At 35.7% G+C, this 26,682-nt stretch overlaps 1 protein-coding gene across 3 annotated transcripts in view; it reads right to left on the reverse strand.

Moving 5' to 3' along the window:
• Nucleotides 1–26,682, reverse strand: part of TUT4 (terminal uridylyl transferase 4) — a 48,633-nt gene that overhangs the window by 14,583 nt on the left and 7,368 nt on the right. For all 3 annotated transcript variants that reach the window (XM_059821578.1, XM_059821577.1, XM_059821579.1), the window contains exons 2-19: nucleotides 24,795–25,470; nucleotides 22,886–23,049; nucleotides 19,270–19,386; nucleotides 16,839–17,016; nucleotides 13,619–13,707; nucleotides 12,370–12,421; nucleotides 11,490–11,559; nucleotides 10,385–10,511; nucleotides 9,248–9,367; nucleotides 8,633–8,851; nucleotides 8,306–8,480; nucleotides 5,580–6,322; nucleotides 4,910–5,060; nucleotides 4,256–4,342; nucleotides 2,726–2,829; nucleotides 2,290–2,347; nucleotides 2,092–2,195; nucleotides 1,333–1,422 (exon numbers count right to left, since the gene is read on the reverse strand). In XM_059821578.1, coding sequence (XP_059677561.1) covers nucleotides 1,333–1,422; nucleotides 2,092–2,195; nucleotides 2,290–2,347; nucleotides 2,726–2,829; nucleotides 4,256–4,342; nucleotides 4,910–5,060; nucleotides 5,580–6,322; nucleotides 8,306–8,480; nucleotides 8,633–8,851; nucleotides 9,248–9,367; nucleotides 10,385–10,511; nucleotides 11,490–11,559; nucleotides 12,370–12,421; nucleotides 13,619–13,707; nucleotides 16,839–17,016; nucleotides 19,270–19,386; nucleotides 22,886–23,049; nucleotides 24,795–25,356 — 3,210 coding nt within the window. In that variant the 5' untranslated portion in view covers nucleotides 25,357–25,470. The remainder of the gene's footprint in view (nucleotides 1–1,332; nucleotides 1,423–2,091; nucleotides 2,196–2,289; nucleotides 2,348–2,725; nucleotides 2,830–4,255; nucleotides 4,343–4,909; nucleotides 5,061–5,579; nucleotides 6,323–8,305; nucleotides 8,481–8,632; nucleotides 8,852–9,247; nucleotides 9,368–10,384; nucleotides 10,512–11,489; nucleotides 11,560–12,369; nucleotides 12,422–13,618; nucleotides 13,708–16,838; nucleotides 17,017–19,269; nucleotides 19,387–22,885; nucleotides 23,050–24,794; nucleotides 25,471–26,682) is intronic.

Raw genomic sequence — 26,682 nt, forward strand, 5'->3', positions numbered from 1 at the left:
CAAATCCACAGCATAATTTGAGTAACAAAACCAGAAAAGCTTCTCATAGCCAAAATATTTTTTTTTTTAGTTTACAATACGCGAAATTGAAAAAAAAAAAAATCAAAACCTCAAAACAGAAATCCCAACAAACCTCCACATCCGATGTCCAGGTTTCAATACTGTAAAATTTAATTTTCCTAAACTCATGTTACTAGAGCTGGTTTATGATTCTTTACTGGTTTGGTTTCCCCCCTTTTTTTAATAATTAATTAATAGGCAAGTATTTCAACTTAGGCAACTTAGGCAATACCTGGCATTTTGCTAGCATACATACACATACCTAATTAAACCATGGTCCAGCCTGCACAACACAGTGTAAAACAAACATCAGTGAATTACCTTACTAGGCTTGAAAACCTTATCACAGTATAACCTTTCTACAGCACCTGCTAAGCTACCCTTTGCTTCAGGCATGTGTCATAATAAGCAACACATTTTTAACCTCCTAGGTCTGGAAAAAACAGGGATTTACAAATTACTTTCATATTAGCAGCAGCAGTGAGAGCCATTCCCGATTCTTCTGCCAATGCAAACAGATGAGGAAGCATTTTGCTTAAACACTGAATATTTGCATAGCTATGAAGTCATCTCTATACAAATACGTTCAAGAGTATTATCTCCCACTAAACTTGGAAACCTGGTCTTTACAGTAAGATTTTTAGAATGTATACAGTAGCATGCAATACTACAAAAAAAGAGTAAGATTCATTATTATCAACACAAAGCATTTTTTATCTGGACACAGAAGAGACATGGCAATATTCTGCACTACTGTGACCACGCAGACAAAAAATCATTATTAGTCTTGGTGATTTGTAATGAACATGTCCATCCATCAACCCATAACTACTCCTGACTTTTATAGCAAATAAAACAAGGCAAGTAGGCCAGAAGAAAGCTGTAGTAATCTCTGGGCTGGTCCTACATATGGAAACTTGGGAAGCCCATGCACAGCTGCATGCCCCTACATCTTACAGTTACCAGTTTTTCCAGTTTTGTTTGGGGTTTTTTTTGCATTGTAGATGGTTTGAAACTGAAAAAAAATGAAAGTTTTCCTTTCATCAGTTTCCTCGTAAGACAGAAATCTTTCAACAGATAGCAGAAGATACCAGGACTAAAGAACTTGATTCTGACACACACAATCAGCTGGAGCATATTCAGAAGAAAGTGCACTTCATATTAATAGCATTCTACTGACTCCTTTCCAGTTGGCAGTATCAAAAGGTAAACTCAGTGGCTGTATCAGAAAAAAACTGTATTATACAAGTAAGTGCCTTCTTTTTGTATTACCTTTGCAAAAACTTTCATTGTATAGCCCAGATATTGCACTCTAGGATCAATAGCTGCATATGTAGCCAGCATTCTTGTGTTATGCTGCGCCTGGGAAAAGGGGGAGGGGGGGGAAAAAAAAAAAAAGAGGTTTTTCCATATAAATTATGGTTAATTATCGTATAGTCTGCAGTTCAAGCACAGGAGATGCATAATAGAATTGGAGGGCAAAAAAAAATCACAATATTCCATAAAATTCTTGCAACATTTCCTGCACAAACATAACTGAAAGGTGTAATCAGGACAGTATTAATGCAGTAATAACAAGAAGAACCTTGGAAAACGCCAGCAAAGAAGTAAGTCCGTAAGATGACTCACATTGGAACAAATTCTACAAATTGCACCTTCTTCACAGGTGAATGTGAGCCCATTACGTAAGAAATCGTCCAATTTCATTGCGCTAGATGTAAGCTGGGATGAGATGTACTATTCATGATTGCAGAAAGGCCATGGTGAATGTGGCACTAACAGCTTTTCAGGAGCATTCACAAAAAAATGCTTCGTGTGCCATGACGCTGCTCTGCCACCAGGTTATACAGCTACTTGGGTTGGGCTGAGGGTGTGGGCCACTGAATTTAAATAACGTAGGAAAAAACCCAAACACATAAAAGCATTTTAATTCTGGTTTCAAAATTATTCCCTCAAATTATTATCTGAGTGAGTTACATTGAATTAAAAAGCTTTCTTTGAACACAAAACCAAACACAAACAGATGCTTACCAGTGTATTGTATAAACTGATGTCTCCTTCTAAGCCACTTCGTCTGTGTTCAAATTTTACTATAGGCACTTTGGCTGTTGTTATAGGCAAGATGTTTCTTAAACCTGGAGAAGCAACACTTTAGTACATAAAACATTTCCATTAACTACATATATAGTAAATGTAAATAAAAAACAAATAATACTTTAAAACACCTACCTGGATGCTTCTTAAGAACTTTTGCCAAACCTTCTATTATTTCTTTACAGTTTAATTTCTAGGAAAGACAAATACCACAGCTTCAGATGTTAAAACATGGATCCTATCCCAACAAGCACATTTACTATCACACATAAATTTCATAGAGGAAAAGTCTATGTACAAAAAGAAGTAAGCAATAAGCCAGCACAGGAATTTACATAAACTGGTGACTCATATTCTCTATGTAGACATCTACAGTACACTAAATGTGTGTCTATAGGGCATTAAAAGTAAAATAGGCTATATCTTGCTTCAGTTGTGCAGAATGCAACAAGCCAATGTGCTACTAGCAAAGTCCTACCTTTTCTGTGTTCAGAAATATTAACTGAATTAAAAAACCTTAAAGAATTCTTGAATTTAAAATAGTAAATTTTATCAATTTAAAAACTCTTACCTCTGCATTTTCGTGGCCTTCCAAAGTCATGCAGATATCTAGATCACTGTCCCGAAATCCAAATCCATTCTTTGAAGAGCCAAACAAGCAAAGTCTGGCTTTGTCTGATCAAAAAAAGATAAATTATTTTACAGTTGAATGGTAAGTGCTTACTATGGAATATTGCTTAACTGAGATGTGTAGGTGCCCATAAAAAAAGAGCTTTAAGAGAGAGCTTACAATGTCACTTCTAAGACTTCACCTTTGATAAAGGAGGAAGTACAACACTTTAAAAATTATTTATAGAAAGTAAAGCAGGATAAAGCCCATGTAATTTTTATGAGTGAGGTATGTTACAGAGTTACTATAACCATTAAATGCCACCTCTAAATGTGGTAAAATGTTTTGTGCTATGTGACTGCGCTTTCCTGTTTAAAATAAACCAAAATAATGTTCAAACTCAGTCACCAGTACAGCTTTACCCCACAAATAAGACAGAGCTACTCTTAAGGTAGTCCAAGCAATATTTCTGGTTCCACTCATACTTTGTCTAGGTTGAGTATTTTTCCTGTGACTAGGTAAATATGGTTAATCAGTAAGTTTCTGTAATGGTAACATACTGTTCAAGAAGATACAATCAATAAGATTAATATACTTTATGGAACATTCTTTCCCAACAGTTTTGTTTACATTTTTGTTCAAAACACAGTATTATAATGTATTTTCATTCCTGTAAAGGACAGTGAAATTACGTAAACTGAGAGGAAGCAATTTCTTCCTAACTGAAAAGAATACATTTATCTGTTCAACTGAAATCAATGCTAGGAAAATATACGTAACACCTATTGACGGCTTTTTCCTAACCTTTAATAGACTTGGAAATCTTAAGTCTTTCAAGGTTCTGTAACAGGTCTCAAGCCTCAGCTGCTGCCAGTAAGTGGAGGGCACAGCCGGTGGATGGAAGTGCAATTCACAGTTCCTTGATCACAGGCCAGCTACAGCAGAACAGATGGCCTTCTGTGTAAAGCAATGGACTGGAATTCAGGAGACCTGGGTTTGGTACCTGGCACTGTTTTACAACACCTCCAAAAATCACTTTGCATCTCTGTGCCTTGACTTCCATCATTGTAGTAACATACTTTTGCCTATTTTATAAAAGGGATGTGAAGATAAACTCATTAAGATTTCTAAGATACTTAAACACTGGTGACAAAAGTACTGGCAACAAAAGTACTCAGCCCATGACCCAGATAACACTAAACCCAACTGGCCAGGGCCCATTCAAACTTTCTTTTTGTCCTGACTGCAATAGTCCTGTATCTATATTACTACTCTTGCAGCTCTTCCTCCACTCTAGGGACATTTCCATGGAATAGCATTGACAGATGTTCAGTTTAGAAGTCTGCAAGATAGCTTTACATACAGAGGGAAAAGAGATGCCACTACTTTAAGCAAGGAAAATGAGCAATAATGAGACAAATTACATCTTTACCCTCTGGACAGCATGAATGAAGAAAGCATTATCAAGAATCACTACCTACTGTTACATACCATTATACTCTTTTCGAATAAATCTTTCCAAACTTGCCAGAATTTGTTCTCTGTTTTGTTGCTCAGATAAAGGAGGGGATAATTCATCTACGTAAAAACAAGTTGAAACACAGTCAGATGTGACATTCAGCTACCTCAAAAATCTTTTCCAGCTAATTTAAAGTATTGGATACCGTTTTTTTTGTTACATTTACTTTCCTTTAATGTGTGTTTTTCTTTTTTATTATATCATTAGAGTTGTTAAGATTTTGTTTCAGAGGTCTGATTTTTCTGGATTTATTCAAACACAGAGCACCTTGGTGGGCACCTGGCATCTAACCAAGGTTAACCCACCACAGCACCCAAAAGGGGCTTTTTCCAAAAGAACCCATAGAATTTGACAAACAGAAAAACTAGTTTTGCCCAGAGCCTCATTTCTGGGAACACTAGTAACTTTTTATAAACACGTTGAAAAATCCTGTATAGTATCAGTTTCTCAAATCTGTTATAAGAATTTGATATCACAACCATGGGTTATATGAAAATAAAAATATCAGTGAATTTTTAGCCTAGGGTACCTGGAAGAGCTTCTTCCCACTGAATTTACTGGAATAAGTAATTTAACCCTGAAGTTCTTATTTTTTCCAGATTACAGTTCCCAGTTTTCCAACTTACCAAAACATCTTTTACACACTATATCAAGTATTTCCCGAAATCTGTCAGTCATTGGTGGTAGTGGTTTTAGATCAATTTTCTTGAAATCCTCTGGGCAGTCATTTTTGGAATGTCCATCCCGTTTGCAGATGCTGCATACTATAGTTGGTGGCTTGGTGGGGTGTGGGGGGGAAGTGCACAAATGCAATTTTATTTTTAAGATAGTTCAACAGACCTTACATTTCTCTGTAAGTCATGCAACATTTCTATGCAAGTCATGCACATTTAACATCTGAACAGCAACAATCTCTACAAAGAACAGAAGAACACCTCTCAACAGGCTGCATTTAGTTCTCAGAGTACATAAGGGCACCTGGAAATTCTAAAAGAAAGTAGGAGAGGAAGGGGGCAAAAAACCCCACAAAAAAACCAAAACCCAGGATTATTTTTGTGAAAATCAGAAAGCTTTGCATAAGATGGGGGCAACAGACCATTTAGTCCAAATGGCATACACGTTCAGTGTTTTCCAGTCCTGAATAACAGGTACTCTAAAAAGGCTAGAGCTACCATTCATAGCATAGACTGAAACAATCACAGGGAGAATCCTGTCATCCATCCACCCTTAGTTTTAGTGATTTAAAAGTAATAGCCCACTCATACATGACCAGCACTGCCAAAATACACAGCTTACCTTTCCTGAAGTCAAAATAAACTTATCAAACACATAAAGCATTTCTTCTGTAAAGAGTCTGCCTTCATCTTTGAGATCATGAGCTTCCACCATTGCTTTGCAGTTGGGCGAGGTAGCTGGTGTGCCAGTGCACTTATTCTTCTGAGAAGACTCTGTTACCAAACTCTGTCTACTTTCAGCATCAGAAAATTCATTACTAGAATTTGTGTCATAGGGCTGATGTTCACTGCAGTTACAATGGTGGCTTAGCTCACCTTCAGTTATACAAACTGAAATTTCTAAATCATCCCTCTCTTTAAGTGATTTTTGCTTTAATTCACAGCATTCATTAGAAGTAAGGGATAAAGCTTCTTCTTTGTCTTCATCGTAACTAGAGTCCAATGTTGAAAGTAGCAAAGAGTCTATGTTCTTGGAAGTACATATTTTGGCTACAGCTTCTACCACTTCATTACATTCAAGTTCATTCTCTGGTATGTTACATCCACTTCCTATATTTTGTTTATCTACAACTTTTTCTCCTTGTGGAAGGCAACAGTTGGCTACAGGCTCTTCAGACCTTGTGGATTTCTTATTATTCATTTTCCCTTTTTCTTTTTTCTTGGTATCTGGCTTGGATTTAATCCCATCTTTACTTTGTGGACATGCAAAATATTTATACGCTGTCCTAAATCGCTCCAGGATGTACTCAAATACCATCTGGCTATTTAGACTCCGTGCAACATTCCTCTTTAGTGCAAAAGGATCTAGGAAGAACAGAACAATTTCATTAGTAATTTTTAATTTCTACATTTCACTAAAGCAGCTGAAATACCTAAGTTATGATACAGCAGTTAAAAGGAGATTCTTAGAATATAATCCAGAACTGTACTTGGATATACTTAGAGAACACAGCGCCCACAAAGTTTTTTGGACTTCTTCCATACAAAACACAACACATGTGTGGCCATGAATGGTTGGCTATCATAAACCATTCTAAATAGTGTTATTTGAAAAGAAAAGCATAGGTATATTGTACCATTATATTATGGTCAATTTCTAAACTAGAAATTAAAAATAAACATACAAAGGCAAAATAAATGTAGGGCTGCCTGAACTTTTTGCCTTCACTGAAGAAGGATTTGCATTTCCCTTAAGAAATTAATTTCTCTAAGAGTAACATTAAGGTTATAAGGATTATATGAACCAATCTCACCAGGTTTCATTCTTAGTCCTTCCTAGCGATTTCTAGATCAAACATGTTTTCCATGTAAAAAGAGCACTTGCATAGTTGCTATAAGTTTGCCTGGGAAGATAGTATCAAACTGAGATTCTGTTACTTCATAATTTCAGTTACAAACTTAACATTAAAAAAAAAAAAGGCAAAAATGAAAAACAAAAAACCATAACACAAACAAACAAAAAGAACACAAAAAGACCAACAATAGCAGGTATAGAACCAGAATGCGAGCTGGTTTTTCAAGTTATTTCCTGTTTCTTCCTCAATAATCTGCTGTTTCATCTTACAGGTTTTAGTTTCCCACATGCTGAATAAATACTACTCTAGTTTTAAAACTCTCTAGCTAAAAGTGATTGAGGAAAAGAACTGGGAGAGGAAATTAAAGCCACAAGAGTGCAAGTGCCTCAACAATTCATTGCTTGTTTTTCTCCTTTTCCTTCTTGCTCTTCTTGTACTTTACTGACTCATCCTTCAATATACCTTTAGTAACTCATTCTCTGTCTTTATGATTCTCTTCGACCTATTTCCCCTTGTCCTCTCCTACTTCATCTCCTACTACACCTCAGCTACTTCATCAACATCTCTAGAAAGTGTCCAAAATTCGTCATTTATTCTTTTAGAAAAATATCACCTTAAATGGTTTCTTAACCTTCCTCAAATACCCAGTTTCTCTATTCTTAAGGCCAATTCAGAATGCCACACATTGCTCTGTGACTTTCCCTGTTAAGTATTGTTTAGGTATTTTTCTGAGTTGAGGAACAGAAATAAAGATGTCTTCCAGTTATAAAGAAGTAATAGACAGAATAGTTTTCTTCCTTTCTTTCTCTCCCCAACATACATAACTCAGGGTATGTATTATCATCAAATTGATGGGGTCTAACTCCCTTAAAAAAGCACTTCCTTTAGCAGGATATTCAGGCCCTGAAGCATAGCCTATGACATGCCATTTAATTTCACAGTATGGAAATACGACCAACAGGGAAAGGGACAACAGAGGGTGCTGGGGGGATGGGGTGGGGTGTGTGTGTGTGTTACTTTGACAGGTTTGCTCCAGTTCACTCTGATCAGAGCTAACCTGTCTGCTCAGTCTGCATTAGAGTCAGAGGAAACAAACTGATAGCTGGTAACACTCAAAATATATTGTGGTTTTTGGAAATGCAGCTAGAGGTGCTGGAAATTCATAATATCAGAATTATTAAAAAGGAAGAAATAATAAGTTTATAGAAAGAATGAAACAGATGGAGATAAGAACAGAATGGTAAGAAACAGTGAGACAAATTCACACTTTGTACTTCAAGGACCAGAGTTGCAAAAAGTAGTATTAAACAGAAAATCTGTCTTTAAACAGACTAAATAGCTGACAAAATTCATATAAAAAATATATTTACTTTCTCCTCCAATTATTGATTTAATTTATTGTTCAGATTTCTTGTGACAGACCTGTAAGTATTAGATAAATAAAGGTAATAATGCAGGATGACTACAGAACTAGAAAAAGGTATTATCCTACCTTCAATGGCTATTCGCCTTTTAGGCCAGTTTTTATTCTCTCTGGTTAAGAGCTCTTGTACCCGTATGCTGATGACGTATTCCTCCAAAGCAAATTCCAGTGTGTAAAACTTCAAAAGTTCTAACCACAGTTGCCCCAGTGAAACTTCGTGAGGGGTTTTGAATGCTAAGAGAGACTGAAACACATGGACAAGAATGCTCAACTGCAATAAGAAATTTAAATTCCCATTTTTTTTTCCTAGTTCCATCCAGTATTAATGTTTGAAGATAAAAAAAATAGGAATAAGAGATATAATATGGTTTTCAGTGAAATAAAGCCATGACTTACATTGCCGTGTTTCTCCTTTGCATTACTTTGGTTGTCCACTTCTGAGCTTGTTACCTTTTTACCACCACCTTTTTGTTGTTCAACTTTAGTTTTACTTTCTGCTCCAACTGAGTTTTTTGCTGCACCATTTGTTGGTGGTTTGTACTCCCACCGCACAAACTCTTCTTCTATACATTTCAGCTGGTGGTCATCTGGCCTCTTTGAATCAAAACCTTCAATCTAACAACAATTAAAGTAGCTCTGAAACAAGGCTGTGTATAATACATACAACCGAAAGTTTTCACCAAAGGTAATGCTGACAATTGTGATATTTATCCCCCTCAAGAATAATTAATGTTCAAGAATAACTGATGTCAGGAAAATAAATTCAGAGAATTAAAGAAGAAAATATTTGCCTTTTCTTCTCCAAAACACAGCATGACACAATTGCACAGGCTGCCTTTTTTTAAAAGTCATCAGAATCATCAGGCATCAACTGTGTGAGGACTAAGCATCAATGCGTTTTATTTACAAATTTCTTAGGCAATCAAATTCTGCACATTTTATGACCTTGCAAAACACAGAAATCACATCAACAATTTAACAATAAGGTTACTATATTACCAAAGCACTTACCCAATTGCCCAAATAGGATGGTAAAATACGTGGTTTTCTTTGTTGAAGAAAAAATATCACCATTAAGGCAAAGGAATATGAGGGAATCCCACCTTCAGCCTGACAGTCAATGTGACAGAGCTGTAAGAGAATAAATCATTACTTTTCTGATGTAACATCAGCATTTTAATTTAAAATCTACTATAAAAGGAAAAATATTAAAGAAATGTGAGATACATACTAGAGTGAAACACAAAATCCTTCATCTCAGAAACTGCAGTCGTCATGCCATGCCACGTACAGACAAAATGCAAATTATAGTAATTCATACAGTGCCTTAAGTTATACTACTTTATTATACGTTATTCTCTTCAGTTTCATCACATTTTGTGATTGTGGGACGCATTTATGTTCATATCTAGAATTTCGGCCAACTATCAGGTTTTTGTTATTGGGTGGTATCTCATGTATGGAGATGGGGATTCTATGCATCTGGCTGTAATCTGATACCGATCTCTTCTATGGGAACTCAAGAGAGATGTAATAAATGTATTAGACTTTGAACAGTTCTTTGTAGTTTCTACTGCTGCTACTTATGTGTTGTAAAACAGGAATTTTTGTAAAAACACCTTGCTAAATCAAGCAACAATAATAATACCATGCAACTGATTTTTCAATAAAGTCAAGACATTTTAAGTATGGCCTGGGAGCAATTTCAGGACTGAATTACAAGACAGTTAAAACGCTGGCTGCGAACATTATAACTTGGTTCCTGTGATCACCGTTGACGTCTGTAAGAAGTACAGCAGGGTATGACAACAGACCCTTTTTTGAGCAAGTTAACTTTTTTCAATGTGACCTCAACAGCAGAAAGTTTGCAAGAGCCAATTGCTCTGTTGAGCTGGTTTTCAAGGAACAATTAACTAGTTTAAGGAATTAATGCAATAGCTTGCTAACAGAATAGGGGAAGCTTCACATATATTTAGTTTCACACCAAAATCTTCAGTCTCATACTGGCCTGTTAAGGTAAGAGCTGAACTAGTGGCATGAAGTTCTTTTCTACAAATATATTCATGGTATATTATACATTACATTGCATGCAGTACTTAAAAAGAGGAAATAAACATATTTAATTATCCTCAATATTTATAAACTTACTCTAGCCCAGTAGCGGAAAGCCAAAACCAAGGGAATAAGGACAGGTTCCAGTTTACCAAGTGCAGCCAGCAGGTCAGTTGTAAGGCAAGCCACATCATTTCTAGCACTTACTTTACATGTCAAACCACTGTAATTACAAATGTAAAACAGATTATTGCCTTGTGTATACAGATGATGCTTGGGGCACGGGGGAGATGGGGCATCTAATAAAAACATGCATCAGTGTCTCCCTATGTAAGAACCTGGACTTGTAAACAAAAATTACAGAATATAATCACATTTTCTTTACTATTAACTCATCAGTTGGATCTAGAACTTACAGAAGTTCATTACAGCTAAAAATATAAAACAGCATTAAGAATTTGCTCTAAGTTCTGCCATTACTTAACTGTGCAATCTTACAGAACTCAAACTCCATGTGTATCTTCCACATACTAAATAAGTAAGCAAGTAAATAAATAAATCCCCCCCCCCCCGGCCTGCTGCATATTAAGAGTTCGTAAGTCCACAAAACAGCTGCTCTAAAAACTTCCGGTTTGTGTATCAGAACAGTTATTTCTATCCTCTTAGTACTTACAAGGTATTTGCATAATCTACAAACACAGGAAAAGATATGCCCACCCTTGCTGCTTTTACTTCCCCGTATGTTCCAATCACATACCTCTAGCCAGTCAAAGCAATATGGACATCATAGAGCAACCATGTTTCATTTTGGAGGTTGCTACTTCTTAGGAATTTACCGAAACGGTCAGATGATGTGTCCTTACTGGTAACGTGTATCTTATAAAATGTTTTTAAAGCCTTGGATTAAACTGCTGGCAGAAATTTTAAGTATCAACTGAAAACTATTTCACTGTTCCCCTATTTAACTAAAACTAGAACTGGTATTTTCAGACTCCTACCACTAATGAGCTCTATTGGGCACAAAAACAAAGCTAAGCTTTCTTTCTACATTGTATTTTCGTGTATGAGCAATTCCCCTTTAACATAAACATTAGCTAAATGTTACAGTAATACTTATTGTCAGGACTGCAGGCAAGCGGCTGCTATGAACAAGCATAGTAGAAATCAGTATCTCATTAAAATCCTTTTCAATGACATGTACCTTTTAACATCTTTGCAAAAGACAACAGGAACTTTGGCATGGAAATCTGACTCCACATCTGAGTAGACAGCTAAGCAAGGAGAAAAAAAACCAAAAACCATTATGTATGAATGTCTTTTACAGTTTTCCCAATCGTGTCTTTAAAACTATTACATTTATACCATGCTTTTACACAACAACTCAAATTAAGTGCTGCGTAGCTAACCAGTAAGCAATGTTTTCCGGTTACTTTTGATGCTCACCACCAGTATCACACAGCCAGCAGGAAAAAAAAAGAAAAGCCCTTGTCAGGAAACTGGGTTGGCATCTCTTTTAGAACCTTTTTGTCTTTACAACATTTGAAAGACACAAGGTTAAATCTCTGACAAACCATCAGGATAGTTTGAGAACCACCTAGGGAGCTGACCTATCAACATTTCCTGAAGGATCAAAAATGCAATACTACTCATGCCACTTGGTGCAAGATATGTGGATTACACGGTTAGATGACTTCCTGACAGAACAAGGAGGCTACAAGTTTCAGAACTCTTGTAATAGTTCTCACTGATGGTCATATGCAAGTGGTAAGTGGCTTTTGTGTTTACTGCTTAGAATTTCTCCTACAGAGTTTAAATACTTTTTGACCTGGCATCTAACGCTATTACCATAAATTCTAGCAATCTGAACTGGACTACCTGGGCTGCCATTCTCCTTCTGCAGATGCTCATCTCGCACTTACACAAGCACTGGTATTCATAAAAATCACATTCATAAAAACTGCTCAGATACAAAAATGGATCGTTTTCAGCCAAAGTAAGTTTACAGAAAAATTAAGCATAAAACCAATTGAACAGCAGTTGGAATGTTAATTAAACAGATACGAGATGCAAATAAAACTCACCACTGTTCTTCAAGATTTCAAGCACCTGTATCAGAACATCTGGCTGACTCATCTAAAATGACAAAATTAGAGCAGGTTACATTATGCATACTAACCTGTTTTATTTCACACTTTGTTTAAAACTACTTATGTTGAACAACTAGTAACACCATGTTCTTTCACAAAAGTGAAATCCTGTGTCAGTATTAATGAAAAAGTTAACTGTATCTGTCCGCACCATGAAAACAGGTACTAGTAAACATATCAACCAGCTTTCTTTTAGCCTACAGCTTTTTTCAGTTAATACTTCTGTTCTAGTTCCGTATTAACAGACTCCATAAAATTAAAACAAAATACTTGCCATATATTCAATGTCAACATAGGCCACTAGAAATGCAAAACAGTAAAGAAATCAATGTCAGTACTTTCCCAAGGGTTTTTAAAGGTTATAACTTTAGAATGTGTTTTCTTTTCTCCCCAGAAATCAACTTCAGTGGTGTTTCAAAGATAAGCTGTGAATAGTTCAAAGAGAAGCTAAAAATTAGCACCACCTTTGAGCCTTTTTCAAAAAGTGACATGGTACACTCCACAAGCAATTGTTTGCAAAAGGGCTCAGTTTTGCTTCCTAACTGCAGTATCATTTCAAAATGCTATGTGTAAGTACGTACCCAAAACAGGTATCTTGAATTCCACTGTAACACATACAGCCAAAAAAAGAGCGAGTTCAGGTGCCTCTAACAAGAATGTGCTGCTAGTATCACATACTAAACGTGAACCAACAACTTCAATGCTTAAAAGGTAAGTTATACTGCTCTGCAGGAATTTTGTATGACAGTAAAGTGGGATATGACATCAACTTGCTAGTGACTAAAACATAAAAGGACAATTGTCACTTTTAGTTCCACCTTTAAAAGGCAGGGGGAGGGGAAATGAAGACCTGCAAGATTTTACTATCTGAATCATGAGCACGTAAAAGCACACTTATCCAGAGCCAACTATTTTCATTTTGCTTCAATGCTTACTCAAAAAGTTAAAAAAAAGCCTACCACAGGATTGTTAAAAAAAAACATAATTAAAGTTATCTAGCAATCAATGAAAACTTTATCCACTTGACTCATAGCACACCTGACACCAAATCAAAGATTATATGCTTTGTGCTATTCTAACACTGTATGTCCCAATTGAAGATGAAGGCAACGCAGCAGAAACAAATGTTGATGGCTTTGATTTAAAAAACAGTCTTAGTTAATACAAGATAATACCTACACACCTTAGGGGGGAATTTGATATCAATGTTGACATCGCTGGTCTTAAAAGCGAATCTAGTTAAACAGGAGCCATACATCCTCAGCGAACAGTCTGGAAAAGAGAGAAACATCATTATTTAACAGCTAGTAAATAAATTATTCTTTAATGGATGATGCATACCTTGCTTTAGATGCTGTACCTCCCAAGTGGTACTCCTGTGAAGGCTAGTCATTTCCATAACACAGCATCACAGGAAAACAGGTAATCCAAATAGTGTAATTACCAAATGTCCAAAATTTTTCAAGCTGTTTTAAGGTATTTTTGCAATGCAGCTTTAGTTTTGTTTGTTAATATAAAATTAATTATCAAATAGTAATTACTGTCACCATCTCAGTGCAGCATTTTATTTAACAGCTTTTGTTAACTATACCTTGATTTCAATGCAGCAGTTAGCCAATTATAAAATTCTTTGTTGCCTCATACACTTTTGACAAAAAATCTTGTGCTACAATCTCTTAATTTCATTAGCAAGCTCCTATGCACAATTCATTACGAAACATGCATATAAAAAGTAACTTCAATATAATTCAAGACGCAAAGTACAGTAACCATTTAGTGATTTTGTAGTTAATACAGTTCCTGACTTGCAAAGATGTACAACAGATCTAAACTGATTAGAAAGTAATTATTCAGTAATAGTATCATGAGAAATGTCATTCCATGCCACAAAACAATAATTTATCCCACTCTATGATATAATTTTTGTAGACGAAAACTTTCCTGTAATATATATTAGGGCTCTGACATATTTATGTCAGCTGAAAATTGAGACTATTCTCAATCCCTTCCAAATCTAACACCCTGCTCATGCAGGGTCACCTACAGCAGATTGCCCAGAACTATGTCCAGTTGGGTTTTGAAAATCTCCAAGGATGGAGAGTCCACAACCTCTCTAGGCAACCTGTGCCAGTGTTCAACCAGCCTCACAGTGAAGAGGGTGTTTCTTGTGTTTTTTCTTAGCACCTTTGTTTGTGTTCTGACCAAACTCTAACAGCACCACAACAAAATAATTCTTAAAGGAGAAAATAAATCTTACACATACACAGCTTCAAACAAACCTCTCTCTATTTTTCACTACTTAGAAACCAGCCCTCTCAAAATGAATTTCTGTATGAGTAGTAATGATAATAATAATAATATTACACTGCAATTCTTTCCAATGGCTTTTCATAGTAGTAAGAATTTTTGCATAGTTCTGATGCGAGCTCAAGAGAAAATCATGCCAGAACATCCCATGTTTTCTACACTGTGCACGAATTAATTTCTTCCTAATTTTCAGCTGAGGAAAACACATTCACTAAAACACAGCAGGCTTTGAAAAGGGGAATAGCAAATTGTGATTTACTACTACAGACTCAGCCTCCACTACTACTACTACACCTCCACACCAACTCCTCAGCCCAAACAAGTCAGCCAGCTGAGTAACACTAACACAGTAATTTTAATGAGTATTTATGTAAAAGTAGTAATTTCCTTTGCTTTGTCTTATGCTAATATACTATCAGTGGAAAACTCAACAGCTTGTCAGAACAGAAGTTTGCACTAGGAGCCACATATAGCAACATTATAGAGCAAACAGATTAGCAAACCTCCACCCTACAAGCCCTTGTTCTATTCAGCATCTTATGTTTAAGCATGTATTTAATATAGCTCCTAAAACTAAAGCTGATCATCCTGCAGCAAACAAACAAAATCTTTCTTACTACTGTATTTTTAGAGATCAAAGGGAAAAAAGAATGTATTTCTAAAATAAAAGTACAGTATAGAATATCAACCGAGTTTCAATATAGATTAAATAAAAACTTTGAAAACTTTTTTTTTGTCAATGAGATTAATACTTACTTCTGTTCAGATTCACTGAAAAACAAACCATTGTTAACATAATGTCAACATTACTGTAGCTCCAAAAATCAGCTCTCAAACTCCCAGTGTCTTAACTACAGGAGATGATGGGAAATCAATGCAAAGAAGCAAACATCAAAGATAATTTTATTGTTACATTATTAATATTATTTTATTTTCCAAAAGTTGTATAAATGGGATTTGAACGTTTAACACATCCTACTGAAATAATATACTGTATTTCTGAAGGGTGGGGAGGGGGAAGACTACCATTGAACTTATCCAGACAATTTTTACAAACTTTATTAATGCACTAACTTTATTGACCCACTGAAGCAAAAAAAATGGACTACGCATTTAACGTACTCAGACTTTTTTTTTTAAATTATTCTTATTTTTAATCAACATAAAGCACTCAATCAAGAAAAAGGCAGATGAGGTATGACATTTATATGTGGTTAAGTAAATGTTATTATTTGGACCTATTTAAGACAATGCCAGAGACTTTGGGAAGCTACAGTTGATCTCAAAGTACACCTCTCCTCATTTTAGGACCCATTAACCATAAATATACATAAAAAGAAATACCCGTTAAACAACAACCCTTGTTGTTTTTAATGACCAGTTACTGATTAGTACCTGCAGATATTTCAGATCACAATTAAGTACTGAAAATGTCTCACATGCTTATCAAAATCACTCGTGGCTAAGGTCTGATTTTTTTTTTTTCCCCAAAACTATGCTTTAAAAAAAAATTGCCTCATGCAACTTTTATCTGCCCTGAAAGATGTTAAAAACAACTGAAGGACTGGTAGGAAAAAAATACATTTCAAACTCCTTCTCATTTTCCCCTCCTGCTACATTTATATTAGTTTAATTAAGTGCACTTGTTAAAAAAAAAAAATCTCTACTGTAACAGCCACAGATATTCAGTAATGCCAGGTAAGGTATAGGTGGAAAGGTTTGTAGGACTAGAGCCTGAGGGAGATCCTCAGTGGCTAAGGCTCTAATCACGACCAGGAAGGAAGTATTTCGTGCCCTGAAAATTTTCTATCTTCATCAGAAATCATCACTTTAAAGAGGACTAATAGCTTCAATAAACACATACCAGAAAGAAGCAAAAATAAGCACAATCATATTTTCCTCTTTTTGTAGGTTAGCTCCTTTTAGATCAACTGCCAGTCTGTATTAAAATGCCTGTATATATTAATATTGTATAATAGAAAGATAATTTAACCCCAAACGCATTAATTCACCATTAACGAAGGTATCAAAATCTGTGTAAAAATAAAGAAGAAGAAAAATTTTCACCTAAAGAAAATGGAAAATACTATGAATACCTGGTAAGGGCTGTTGAATAATTTTCTCCATCTCGTTTACAATTTCTTGACGAATTCTGAAGTCATCGTCTGATATGCCTTGTTCATTTGCTGCCTCAATGAGTGTAAAACTCAGAGCAGCCAACTGTGCAGAAGAGGGGGGTGGGAGGGCACGCAGCTCATTTTCTTCTTGTTTTTCCTGAATAATTGTTGGATGATAAAAAATAAAAACTGGTATTTTAAGAGAAAAAGGTTATCTCATACTATTGCATGATATTAGAACGTACTGTTTGCTGTTTTGTGTTTTTCTATTTACATGGTGCCCTGACCAAACACTTTCACAGGTAGGAACTCTGCCCGGCCTAACTGGCAAATGTACTAGTGTGGCTCACAGAAATGACAGTAGATGCTCAGTGTTTAAAAAAGAACATGTTGTTTCACAGCTGGCAACTGGGGAGGAAATCTGCTATACTACATTCCTGAAACACATTTTCTGACAGTTCTGAACAGAATTCATCCAAGGAAATGAAAAGCTGTAATTGTTCCTACATAATAAAAGTAACTGAGCTGAGAAAGTTCTTCTAGAGTCACACAGGTTTTTTCACAATGGATTGTACTTGAAGGAAAGATATCAGAGGCAGAAAGAGCCTAGCTTCTTCTAGCTCCAAGAAATTTTGATAATTTGAGTCCCACTGCTGCCTAAACAGCTGGTGCCAGAAAGTGCTATTTTTAGTGCATCAAATTACAATCAATTTAATCCCACAGCAAGATGTCAGATGCATCCAGTCATTTGGGTGCAAGTACAACAATCACTTGTTTCACAAATCTATCAACTAAATGAAATACGTGACTGACAACAGAAATAAATAATAAATAATAACCAGAAAATAATTACACACTTAGAAAACACAGTCCAGTATGAAAATGTTTGGTTAGTTCTAGGCTGCATCTCTCAACTCTTCTATTCTTATTTGAACAAATTTAGCATAAGAAAGATTATCTGCATTCTTAAAGGGCTGCGTTTTTTTTTTAATGTCACTGCTTTAGGGTTTTTCTTGAGTGAGGAAGCCACAGCTGCTGCTAAGCTTATTTGATAGTCATGTATCTCATAGGTAGAGCTGTAAATAGATATATTTTATGAAGTGACATTTAGACAGTTACATACCACTTATCACTGTAATGTGGCACACAACATAAAGCTATTTGAAGACAAGTGTTAAAAACTGAAACTGCTCCCTGTCCTCTAGCATTTCCATTCAGTGGTAAAGAAACCTCATTCCTCAATTCTTATCTCCATGCCCAGATGAAAAGCATGGTATGAAAGTGTTTTCCTATCAAACATGGGGCTGGTTTATTGCCATTTTATTCTTTTTTTTTTTTTTTTTTTTAAATTGATGCAATTTAGCAGACGGCAACAGAACCAGAATCCTTTACAAATAATAACTGAACATAATACAAAAATGTTACTTTCTGAGATGTAACGGATTTATGGCATTCAGAGTTTTCCAGGTGATGGCTTGCTTATATGATAGAATTAGAGCATTAATTACAAACAGAAGTATGGTAAGAAATACACGGAAACAGGACTAAGTAACTGACTGAATTTTGGGGAATGCTTGTAGGAAGAGTAATTTTAACCATCTGTATCACAAAACCCTACATACTTGGGAATTTGTAGCTCTTCATCAGCATTTATAAAAATGGGTTGGCAAGAAAAACTGTGCGCCTTTTACTGGATTTCATGCATGTAACAGTTCTTTAAAGCAAAGCAAACAGTAACACAATGGTATCTGATAAGGAAACTGGTTTTCCCTTTGAAAGCCTTAGAACTGTTTTTCATATTAAACACATACATAAACCTAGGGAGATGATCAGTGACTCAGGAACTAAATCCCTCCCTACTTTAACTCTCTTTTTCTAGTCTAGATATACTATCCACTCTGCTAACCCATCACAGAACGGATGTAGATAAAAACTGCACAAGTCAGACAAAAAAGAAAAAACAGAAAAACACAACATCTCCAACCCCACCTCCAGTATCTGAAGGTCTTGCTACCAACAATATTATTTTTGGAAGAAACAGAAAAACTAAATATGTTTCTCACCTAAGTTACCTTGCATTCTGTTACTAAAAGTATGATGAACTGCCCACTACTCAGAGACACTAATTCAGGAGCAATGACCAAAAATGTTCTTTCCTCTGCCTGGACAGATCATCAAGCCCTTCCTCTCAAACAGAAAATGAGCAACAGAAATCTGTGGATCTCTGCTCAGCACACAAACTTTCACCTAAATGAAGATGACCAAAGAAAACATAACACATAACAAAAAAAATCTTTTTTCTTAAAAAAAAACAAAAACAAAAACCAAACAAAAAAAAAACACAACAAAAAAAACCCACAGAAGAAAAAAAAGGCAAAAAAATCAGTCAAAACTTTATTTGTTAACTTACCATTATATTTTTCTTATGACGTTTTTCTTTAATATGCTTGTGAGCTCCCTGGATATTTTCAATGTGAACTAAGCAGAGCTTGCATAGATACTGACAGTTGGTGTATTCTGGGGAGCGCTGAGGAAAAATGGCCATAGATTAAAAGAAAATGTTTCTGCCAATAGTGTCTGAAAAACTCTAATTCTTTGAATAATAAATTGTATTTAACAATTATGTAACACTTGCAATGTCAAGGTGCTTTGCAAACATTAAGTAATCTTCAAAAAACACAGCAAAAATGGATTTTTACCCCTATGACAAGTGGGGAAAGCAAGGAAAGGAAGTGAGATGACTTGAATATTACACCTCTCAGTAAATTTTAGTGAGGCAAGATTAAGACTGAAGAGTTTATGCCTCTTAAGGCTGACCTAAAGGCCAGCAAGCTATTCCCTTGTCAGCTCAAGCTTTTAATAACTATGGATTTATTAAATCTCAGTATCTATCCTCCTTTCTCCGATGAGAAAATGGGAAGTATTCATCGTATTATCTACTATACATGTTATGACAGATGGTGTTGTTATTTGGCTAGCGTATTCTCAGCGTACTGTGCAAGTACTGCATTTTTTGTCCTATTAAAAAGGGTGTGGCTGGCCAACAAGGAGGAAGATAGCCAGTTTCTCACTTACTAATGACTATACTGTGGATAATGTGGGATCCTCTGACAAGGGGTAAGATTATTCCATTTTGATGAATAATTTGGGATGCTCAGAATTGAAGAAACATGCAAACCAAGCACGTTTCTGTACAGACAGGCTGGGAGAGATGAAGTACACAATGGAGAGGCGCCACCTGGGAGATGGAGAGTCTGCAAGAAGCAGCCAAGCCCCAGGAGATGATGGGGGGAGGATCACTATTTTCCTAGGGTCTAAGAGGGGATACTGTGGAGTTTATTCAACCAGGAAACCGCGAAGAGCTACTGGACTAAAAGGCAGAAAGGACCACCTCCGCAAAGACGAAGGATTGTTCACAAATATTCCACTTTAATCTGTCTCATCCTGCAGTTGCATTTTCTTGCTCTAATAAAACACAGCTATAGAGATTGGAAACCTTTTGATATGCTCACTGTGAAGACAAAAGGGCCCCAACAAAATGCATTAGTTTTCCTCCAGACTTGCTAGCATTTTTCCAGTAACTGTTATCAGTTGTAAGTGGGAAAGAAAAAACCCTACTTAGTATCTTCATCCTAATTCTAACACATCTATATTTACTAAAACCGAAAAGTATACTGAAAACACCAGATGTTTAAGCAGTGACATAACAATGAATGAACAGAGAACACCATTTTAAGACACTAAGGTGGACTATAGATCAGTTAAACAAATTTGACTTATTATACGGAAACCTAAACCACTGCTAAATTTGGGCAAGTTTTTCCACTTACAGAGTTTGATCTTTTGCTTTGGGAAAAAAAAAAGAAAAAGAGTAAATATCAATTTAAAATAACATGGTCATTATGCTTTTATTACTAATCCTCTTCATCCTTATTTTCTATGAGACAGATACCTAGTAAGATGAAATTAAACATCCATTTGGAAAACAACTTACAGACTGTTACTCTTGGCTAGCTCAGAAGATTCAAATATTCAATACCTGATGATAGAAGCAGACCAAAAATATTTTACCACTCTTCTAAAACTGAATGAGTATCAGCAATAATCATATTAAAAAATAATTGGGTATTTCTTCACAATACTGATCTGCAGTACTATGTCAACAGATGTTGCCAGAAAGTTGAATCATGTAAATGCCTTTTATTTTGCCTTTACTGTAAAGCCTTTTTTAATCACCTAGTTATGCTTAACACCAATGAAAGGGGCAAGAGCTCAAAACAGCAAAACTAAAAAAGCTACAGGCTGCTACTTGAGTAAGACAGATGCATCCAAACAAGCCAGGCCTCATGGAATTTGTGCTTGGATATTCAGGGAGCTAATCTATCTAAGAGCCAGTTGTATTCTAAAGAACTCACAGAGGATGGGAAGGTTCCAGATCACTAGGAAAGAGGAACTTAAGAATATCTTTAAAAGGCTAAAGAGGATGAGCCAAGGAATTAGAGACCAGTCAGAATCAGCATCCAGAAAAATACAGTAATAAGTTATGAATAAGCACATAGGAAAAAAACCAAAACAGGTCATAGGTGACAAACTGATCTGCTATAAAAAAATTGCATAAGCCAATTTTAAGGTTGCTTTTTAAAGATAAAAATCATAGGGCTTTGAAGAAGCAGCAGCAGATGTTTTTATCTTGAATTTTACAAAGTTTTTGTCACTTGTCATAGTATCAGTCTCAAAAGGAGACCATAAATACTATCTAAATAAAGAACAGTAAGGTGGGAACAAAACTGCTCAGAAAACTGTCCTCAGAGCACACATACCTAGACTGGTTTACCACCAGCCTACAAGCATGTGCCAAGCATTTTCCAACAGGGGTCCTTCTGAACTCAGAAACATTAATACTTTTGTTGAAGACTTAGGAAATGCAATAGAGGGTGTGCTGACCACAAATGCAAAAGATATCAAGTTGGGAGAGGTTACAGAAGACTTAAGATGACAAAAATGCAGTGATCACAACAAATTAGAGAAATGGAATAAATAAGCTGCAATTAAACAGTATCAAAGCAAAGTATCATTCCTCCTTAGGTATTGTCAACTGCAAGCAACAGAGGGCTGGGAACACCTGATAAGGCATTTCTTAAGAAAAGGATATGGGGATCATTGCTGCTCAAACTACAAGCCAAGATCCTATTGCTGCTAAAAAAGCAGAGATCCTAAACACAAATGCTGTATTTCAGACAGATGAAGTCAGCTTTCCTCTTTATATGTAAGACCTCAGCTGAAATTGCATGTCCAGTTTTGCATACCAGTTACATGGTGGATGCCTACAGACGAGCAACAAGAATGAACCAGTGACTAAAAAAACCCTAAGACCAAAGAGTGAGTCTAAAGAAGATAAGACTGCAGGAATGGTAATAATCCACAAATGTGTAGAAAGTTGCTGAAAAATGTAATAAACTTCTGTTTATTTTCCTAGGACGACATATGAGGGATTAAAATGCTGCAAGAGACACTTACATTAGACATTAAGAAAAACTTCTGGGTTACTTATATTGACTGCAAAATTTGCTTCACTGTAGATAATGTTAAGAACACTTCAGGCGAACATTTTTAAGGACTCATCTTCAATATAGGTGACTCAGACTGGTGGAAGGCTTATACTGAAGATAGCGTAAGGTTCCTTTTGATCCTGTATTCTGAGTTTCCAGGTAACCAGACTTTCTAGAAAATCTTAGGTAAGTAATGGAACTGTAAACCTTTAGGTCTGTAGAATTAAAAAATACTGTTCTACAAAGGCTACATGTGCCACAAAAGGAACACTAAGTTTTCAATCCACATCATCTGCCACGGTGAATGTCTAGGGGATACTAGGCATAGTATCTTAGCTCACTGAAGTGACTTACTATAAAGAAGAAAGAAACAGAAGCAACAGGCTCTAATAGAAGTACCACCCAACCAGAAACATGGTGATGATAATGAAATAAGACACCCATTTTCTTTTTTAGCTGATAACTAACTCAACCTACTTTTTCAAGTCGGGAGATATAATCTCTTTCCAGACGTTCTTCAGCTTGTTTCAATCCTAGTTGCTGTTCAGCTGTCAGATTAGATTCATCAATAAGAGCAGTGTTTTCTAAATAATCAGCTTCCAAAGTATGTTCTTTAGCTGATTCAGAATTCTTTATTTTACCTAGAGAAATAAATAGTTATTTTCTTCAGAGTAACTCAAGGAGAGGAAAAGTGAAAGTTATAGTACAGAGCAGTTAAGAGCATCTCACTAACGAGCCGGACACAAATTAGAGCTATATTCCAGTTTTTTGTCCAAAGACTGGCCGAAATCACCTTAGACATTAGAATCTTTCCAGTATGTTGGAGAGACAACAGTATTTTGGAGAGACTTCAGAGACTAGTCTGCTATTAAGAATGCTATCAAAAAGAGAAAAAAAAAAGGTAGATTCATTTTGTGTTTCAGTCATAACTTCACAGTCGCTACTAAGTTCTTCAAGGCAAGAAAGAGGTTTTTTCATTATGCAGAATAGAGTACTCGAGATCGTGATGCTCTACTATAACAGAAATAAGAAACATTAGGCTTAAAATTTTTTTACACAATACATTTTGTTAAGGAAACAGTCATAAAACTGTCTTAAAGACATTCACCCAAATGATCTTACAGAGCCAGTCATCAGGCATTTCAACCTCCTGATTTAGAAGGCTGCTGGAGTTACATCTGAACACACTACGACACCTTGCCACCCACAGCTAGCAACCGTGGAAGCTCTGGAACGCTGCTACTCACAAACACGCAGGTCAATTCTGAAAGGCCAGTTCCTCCAGATGTCTATGAATTGTTCATAGTCCACTAATCCGTACAAACATCTACATCTTAAATTATTACAGTAGTTTTTACATCAGCAAAACTTAAGGGTTATTTGTGGTTTGGTTTGGGGTTTTTTCCTTTTTTCTTTCCTTTCAAATGAGATCTGTGCCCCCAGATTAGCTAGGAATCAAAACTGAGCAAGTTTTCTAGTCCTGGTTTCTCAGTGACAGATGGTCCCTACAGTACATCATGGTGGTCTGTAAAGAGCTGACTGATCACAGGATGCTGCCATTTCAACTTGGTTTTCCTGTTAAATTTTATTAAAATAGCTAAAAATATATGCACTTTAATATTTTCCTAGTATTTCCATACAAGCAACTGCTGTAGCTGTTGCAATAGTGGGAAATACTTCAAATAGAAGGTCTGCACTGGCACGCCGTCTTAAAACAGTATTTTTATTAGAAAAACCTGCATTCTAAAAAAGTGTGACAAATCCTGAACTAAGGAGTTAACCTGAAGTGAGACAAAGCCTGATCCATATATTTAATTCTGAAATTGAAAAATATGTATAAGAATTGAACACTCCTAAGGATAACCACAGATGGATAGTACGTATTCTAGAGCTCCCTAAATTGAAAAGCCATCTGCCAAAACATATTTTAAACATTTTTAGTAACAAAAAGAGCACAACAATCACAGAAAAAAGGTAAACATTTTCCCCCTACCTATAAAAAAAACCCACAACTTTTCTTACAGATTTTTTCCCCTGATCTTACTGAAAAGCAGTAATAGCTGGCATTTCCATAAGTGGCAATGATATTATAAAGGGTTCCCCCCTCCCAAGACACTACATTCGCAGAATTGCCTGAAACCCACGCACACTAAGTATCTTGCAAAGATGTTTAGATCTTAGGCATGAGGAAAAAGGACAGCTATTATCATTATCTCTTATTCTCTAAGTAATATGCTTGTATTAGTAGCATGTTCTCTCTAAATGCAATCAGCAACTTACTATATGTGAAAAAAATACGCAAATAGAAACATTTCAAAGCCCGTTTCAGATTGTTAACAGTTTTACCAGAAGAAAATTGAATAGAGCAGTGTTGAATAATACTCACTGAAGTCATCAGGCTTATGTTCCGTTTTTCTTTGATCTGACGCAGTCTTACCAGGATCACCAGTCTGATCAACACTAGTCTTCAAAGTATGACCTCCCAGTGGATTTTCCAACACCAGTTTCCCTTTCTGTGTAGCTGTTAAGCTTTCTGTACTGACCCCATTCCCTGAAACATGGGAGCCTGGAAAGTTTTCTCCCACTGGTTGAGCTTTTGTCTGTTTCAGGTTTTCAACTGCTGATGATAAATTAGAAAATTTTTTTGCTTTTCCATTACTTCGATCCTGAACGTTTGACCCCGTATCTTTAGTTCCAGGAATACAATTATTTACTTTGCATGATTTATTTTCTCCTTGTTTTTCAGAACAGACATCATTTTGCTTACTTTTTTTGCTGCTACTCCCACTTGGAGAACTTCTCCCCACATCCTTCACAGATCTGTCATTTCTGTTATGTTTATAATTTTGATTATTTGTAACTTTGACTGCTTTGCCTTCCTCACAGACAAGACGGACAGACTTCCTTGGGTCATGATTTCCATTCTTTGAGCTCTTGGCCTCTTCCATTATAGTGAAGACCGGCTTCTCCCGTCTCTTGAGACCACTTTAAGTGCAATTCTTCAGCAATTTGCAGTTGATTTTAAATCCACTGTGCAGGTAAGGAGCGTAGCTGATTGTCTACTGAAGAAATAATGACAGACATTTTTAAACCAAAGGAAAAATATCAAAGCTCTATGTAGACAATACACTAAAATAAACCTATTAAAAGAAAAGTGTAACTACATATTATTATAGGAAGGATGTTCCCCCCACAGGCATAAGTGAATTTTCATAATACATTCCGTATTAAAGTAAAACTCATGAAAATTTTTATCATCTTGACTTCTACTTAAAAGAGGAGGGGATATGAAGAGAAGAAAAATGGCAGAACATGGTAAAAAACACTCAGTGATAAACCTGCCAACAGCTTGCTTTTTAATTTCCTTCCTATTTTTGGCTTTCTGAAAAAACCAAGAACCAAGATGTCTGCAACTACACTGGAAAAAAAAAGAAAAGAAAAAATTTAACACATCTAAAAACTACCACTCAATAAGCATAGCACTCAAATTAGCCGCTACAGAAAACTAATTCAGTTTCCAGCAAGCAAGCTCCATTTTATTAACTGATTTAAAAAAAAAGTTTTTAGAGATATAGCTCAAAGTATTAATAATAAACCTGACCCATCACCTGTATCCACAGATACTTAAGCATATTTCTGACACATATAATTCTCATATAAGTTAAGTGCCATCAATTAAGTAAGATTTTGCTTAGCCAAAAAACCCACAAATAGTAAATATTTTGTTTAGCTGCAGATTAACTTTACTTATCTAAATCTCAGTCCTTTAGGTGGTATAACATCTGAGCTTTATGTTGGAGACAACTCAAAGATTGTTCTTCCAATGGGAAGCTAAGCATGAATAAGTGAGTCTGTACAGAATTACTCTTGCTAATAGAGAAAATTAAGGGGGAATGTGTAACAAGAACTTGGATTTACTTTTTTAAATAACCTTGAGATAGCAATAAAAAATTATGAGAATGAAGTATTAGACATAGAAGAAAATAAATTTTATAAAACTATAGCAAGATATGGAGTTTGGGAACAGAGTTTCTCTCTTTCCTGTCCACCTACAAATTTGGTAGGTAAAAGCATGATCCATGGACATTTCTGGGTTTTACAGAACCCATCAAAATAAGTAGCTTATCATTTAGTGAAGAAAACGAATAATAGAAAAGTCAATTACACCTATTACAAGTATCACTATGTACTTTTGTACTTAAATAATAAGAACCAGAAGGAAGGATCAGATTAAAATGCCTGGTTAAAAAAACCTTTCTGAATATTATCAGTAT

Source organism: Gavia stellata, chromosome 10 (genome assembly GCF_030936135.1).
Source record: "Gavia stellata isolate bGavSte3 chromosome 10, bGavSte3.hap2, whole genome shotgun sequence".
NCBI classification, from domain to species: domain Eukaryota; kingdom Metazoa; phylum Chordata; class Aves; order Gaviiformes; family Gaviidae; genus Gavia; species Gavia stellata.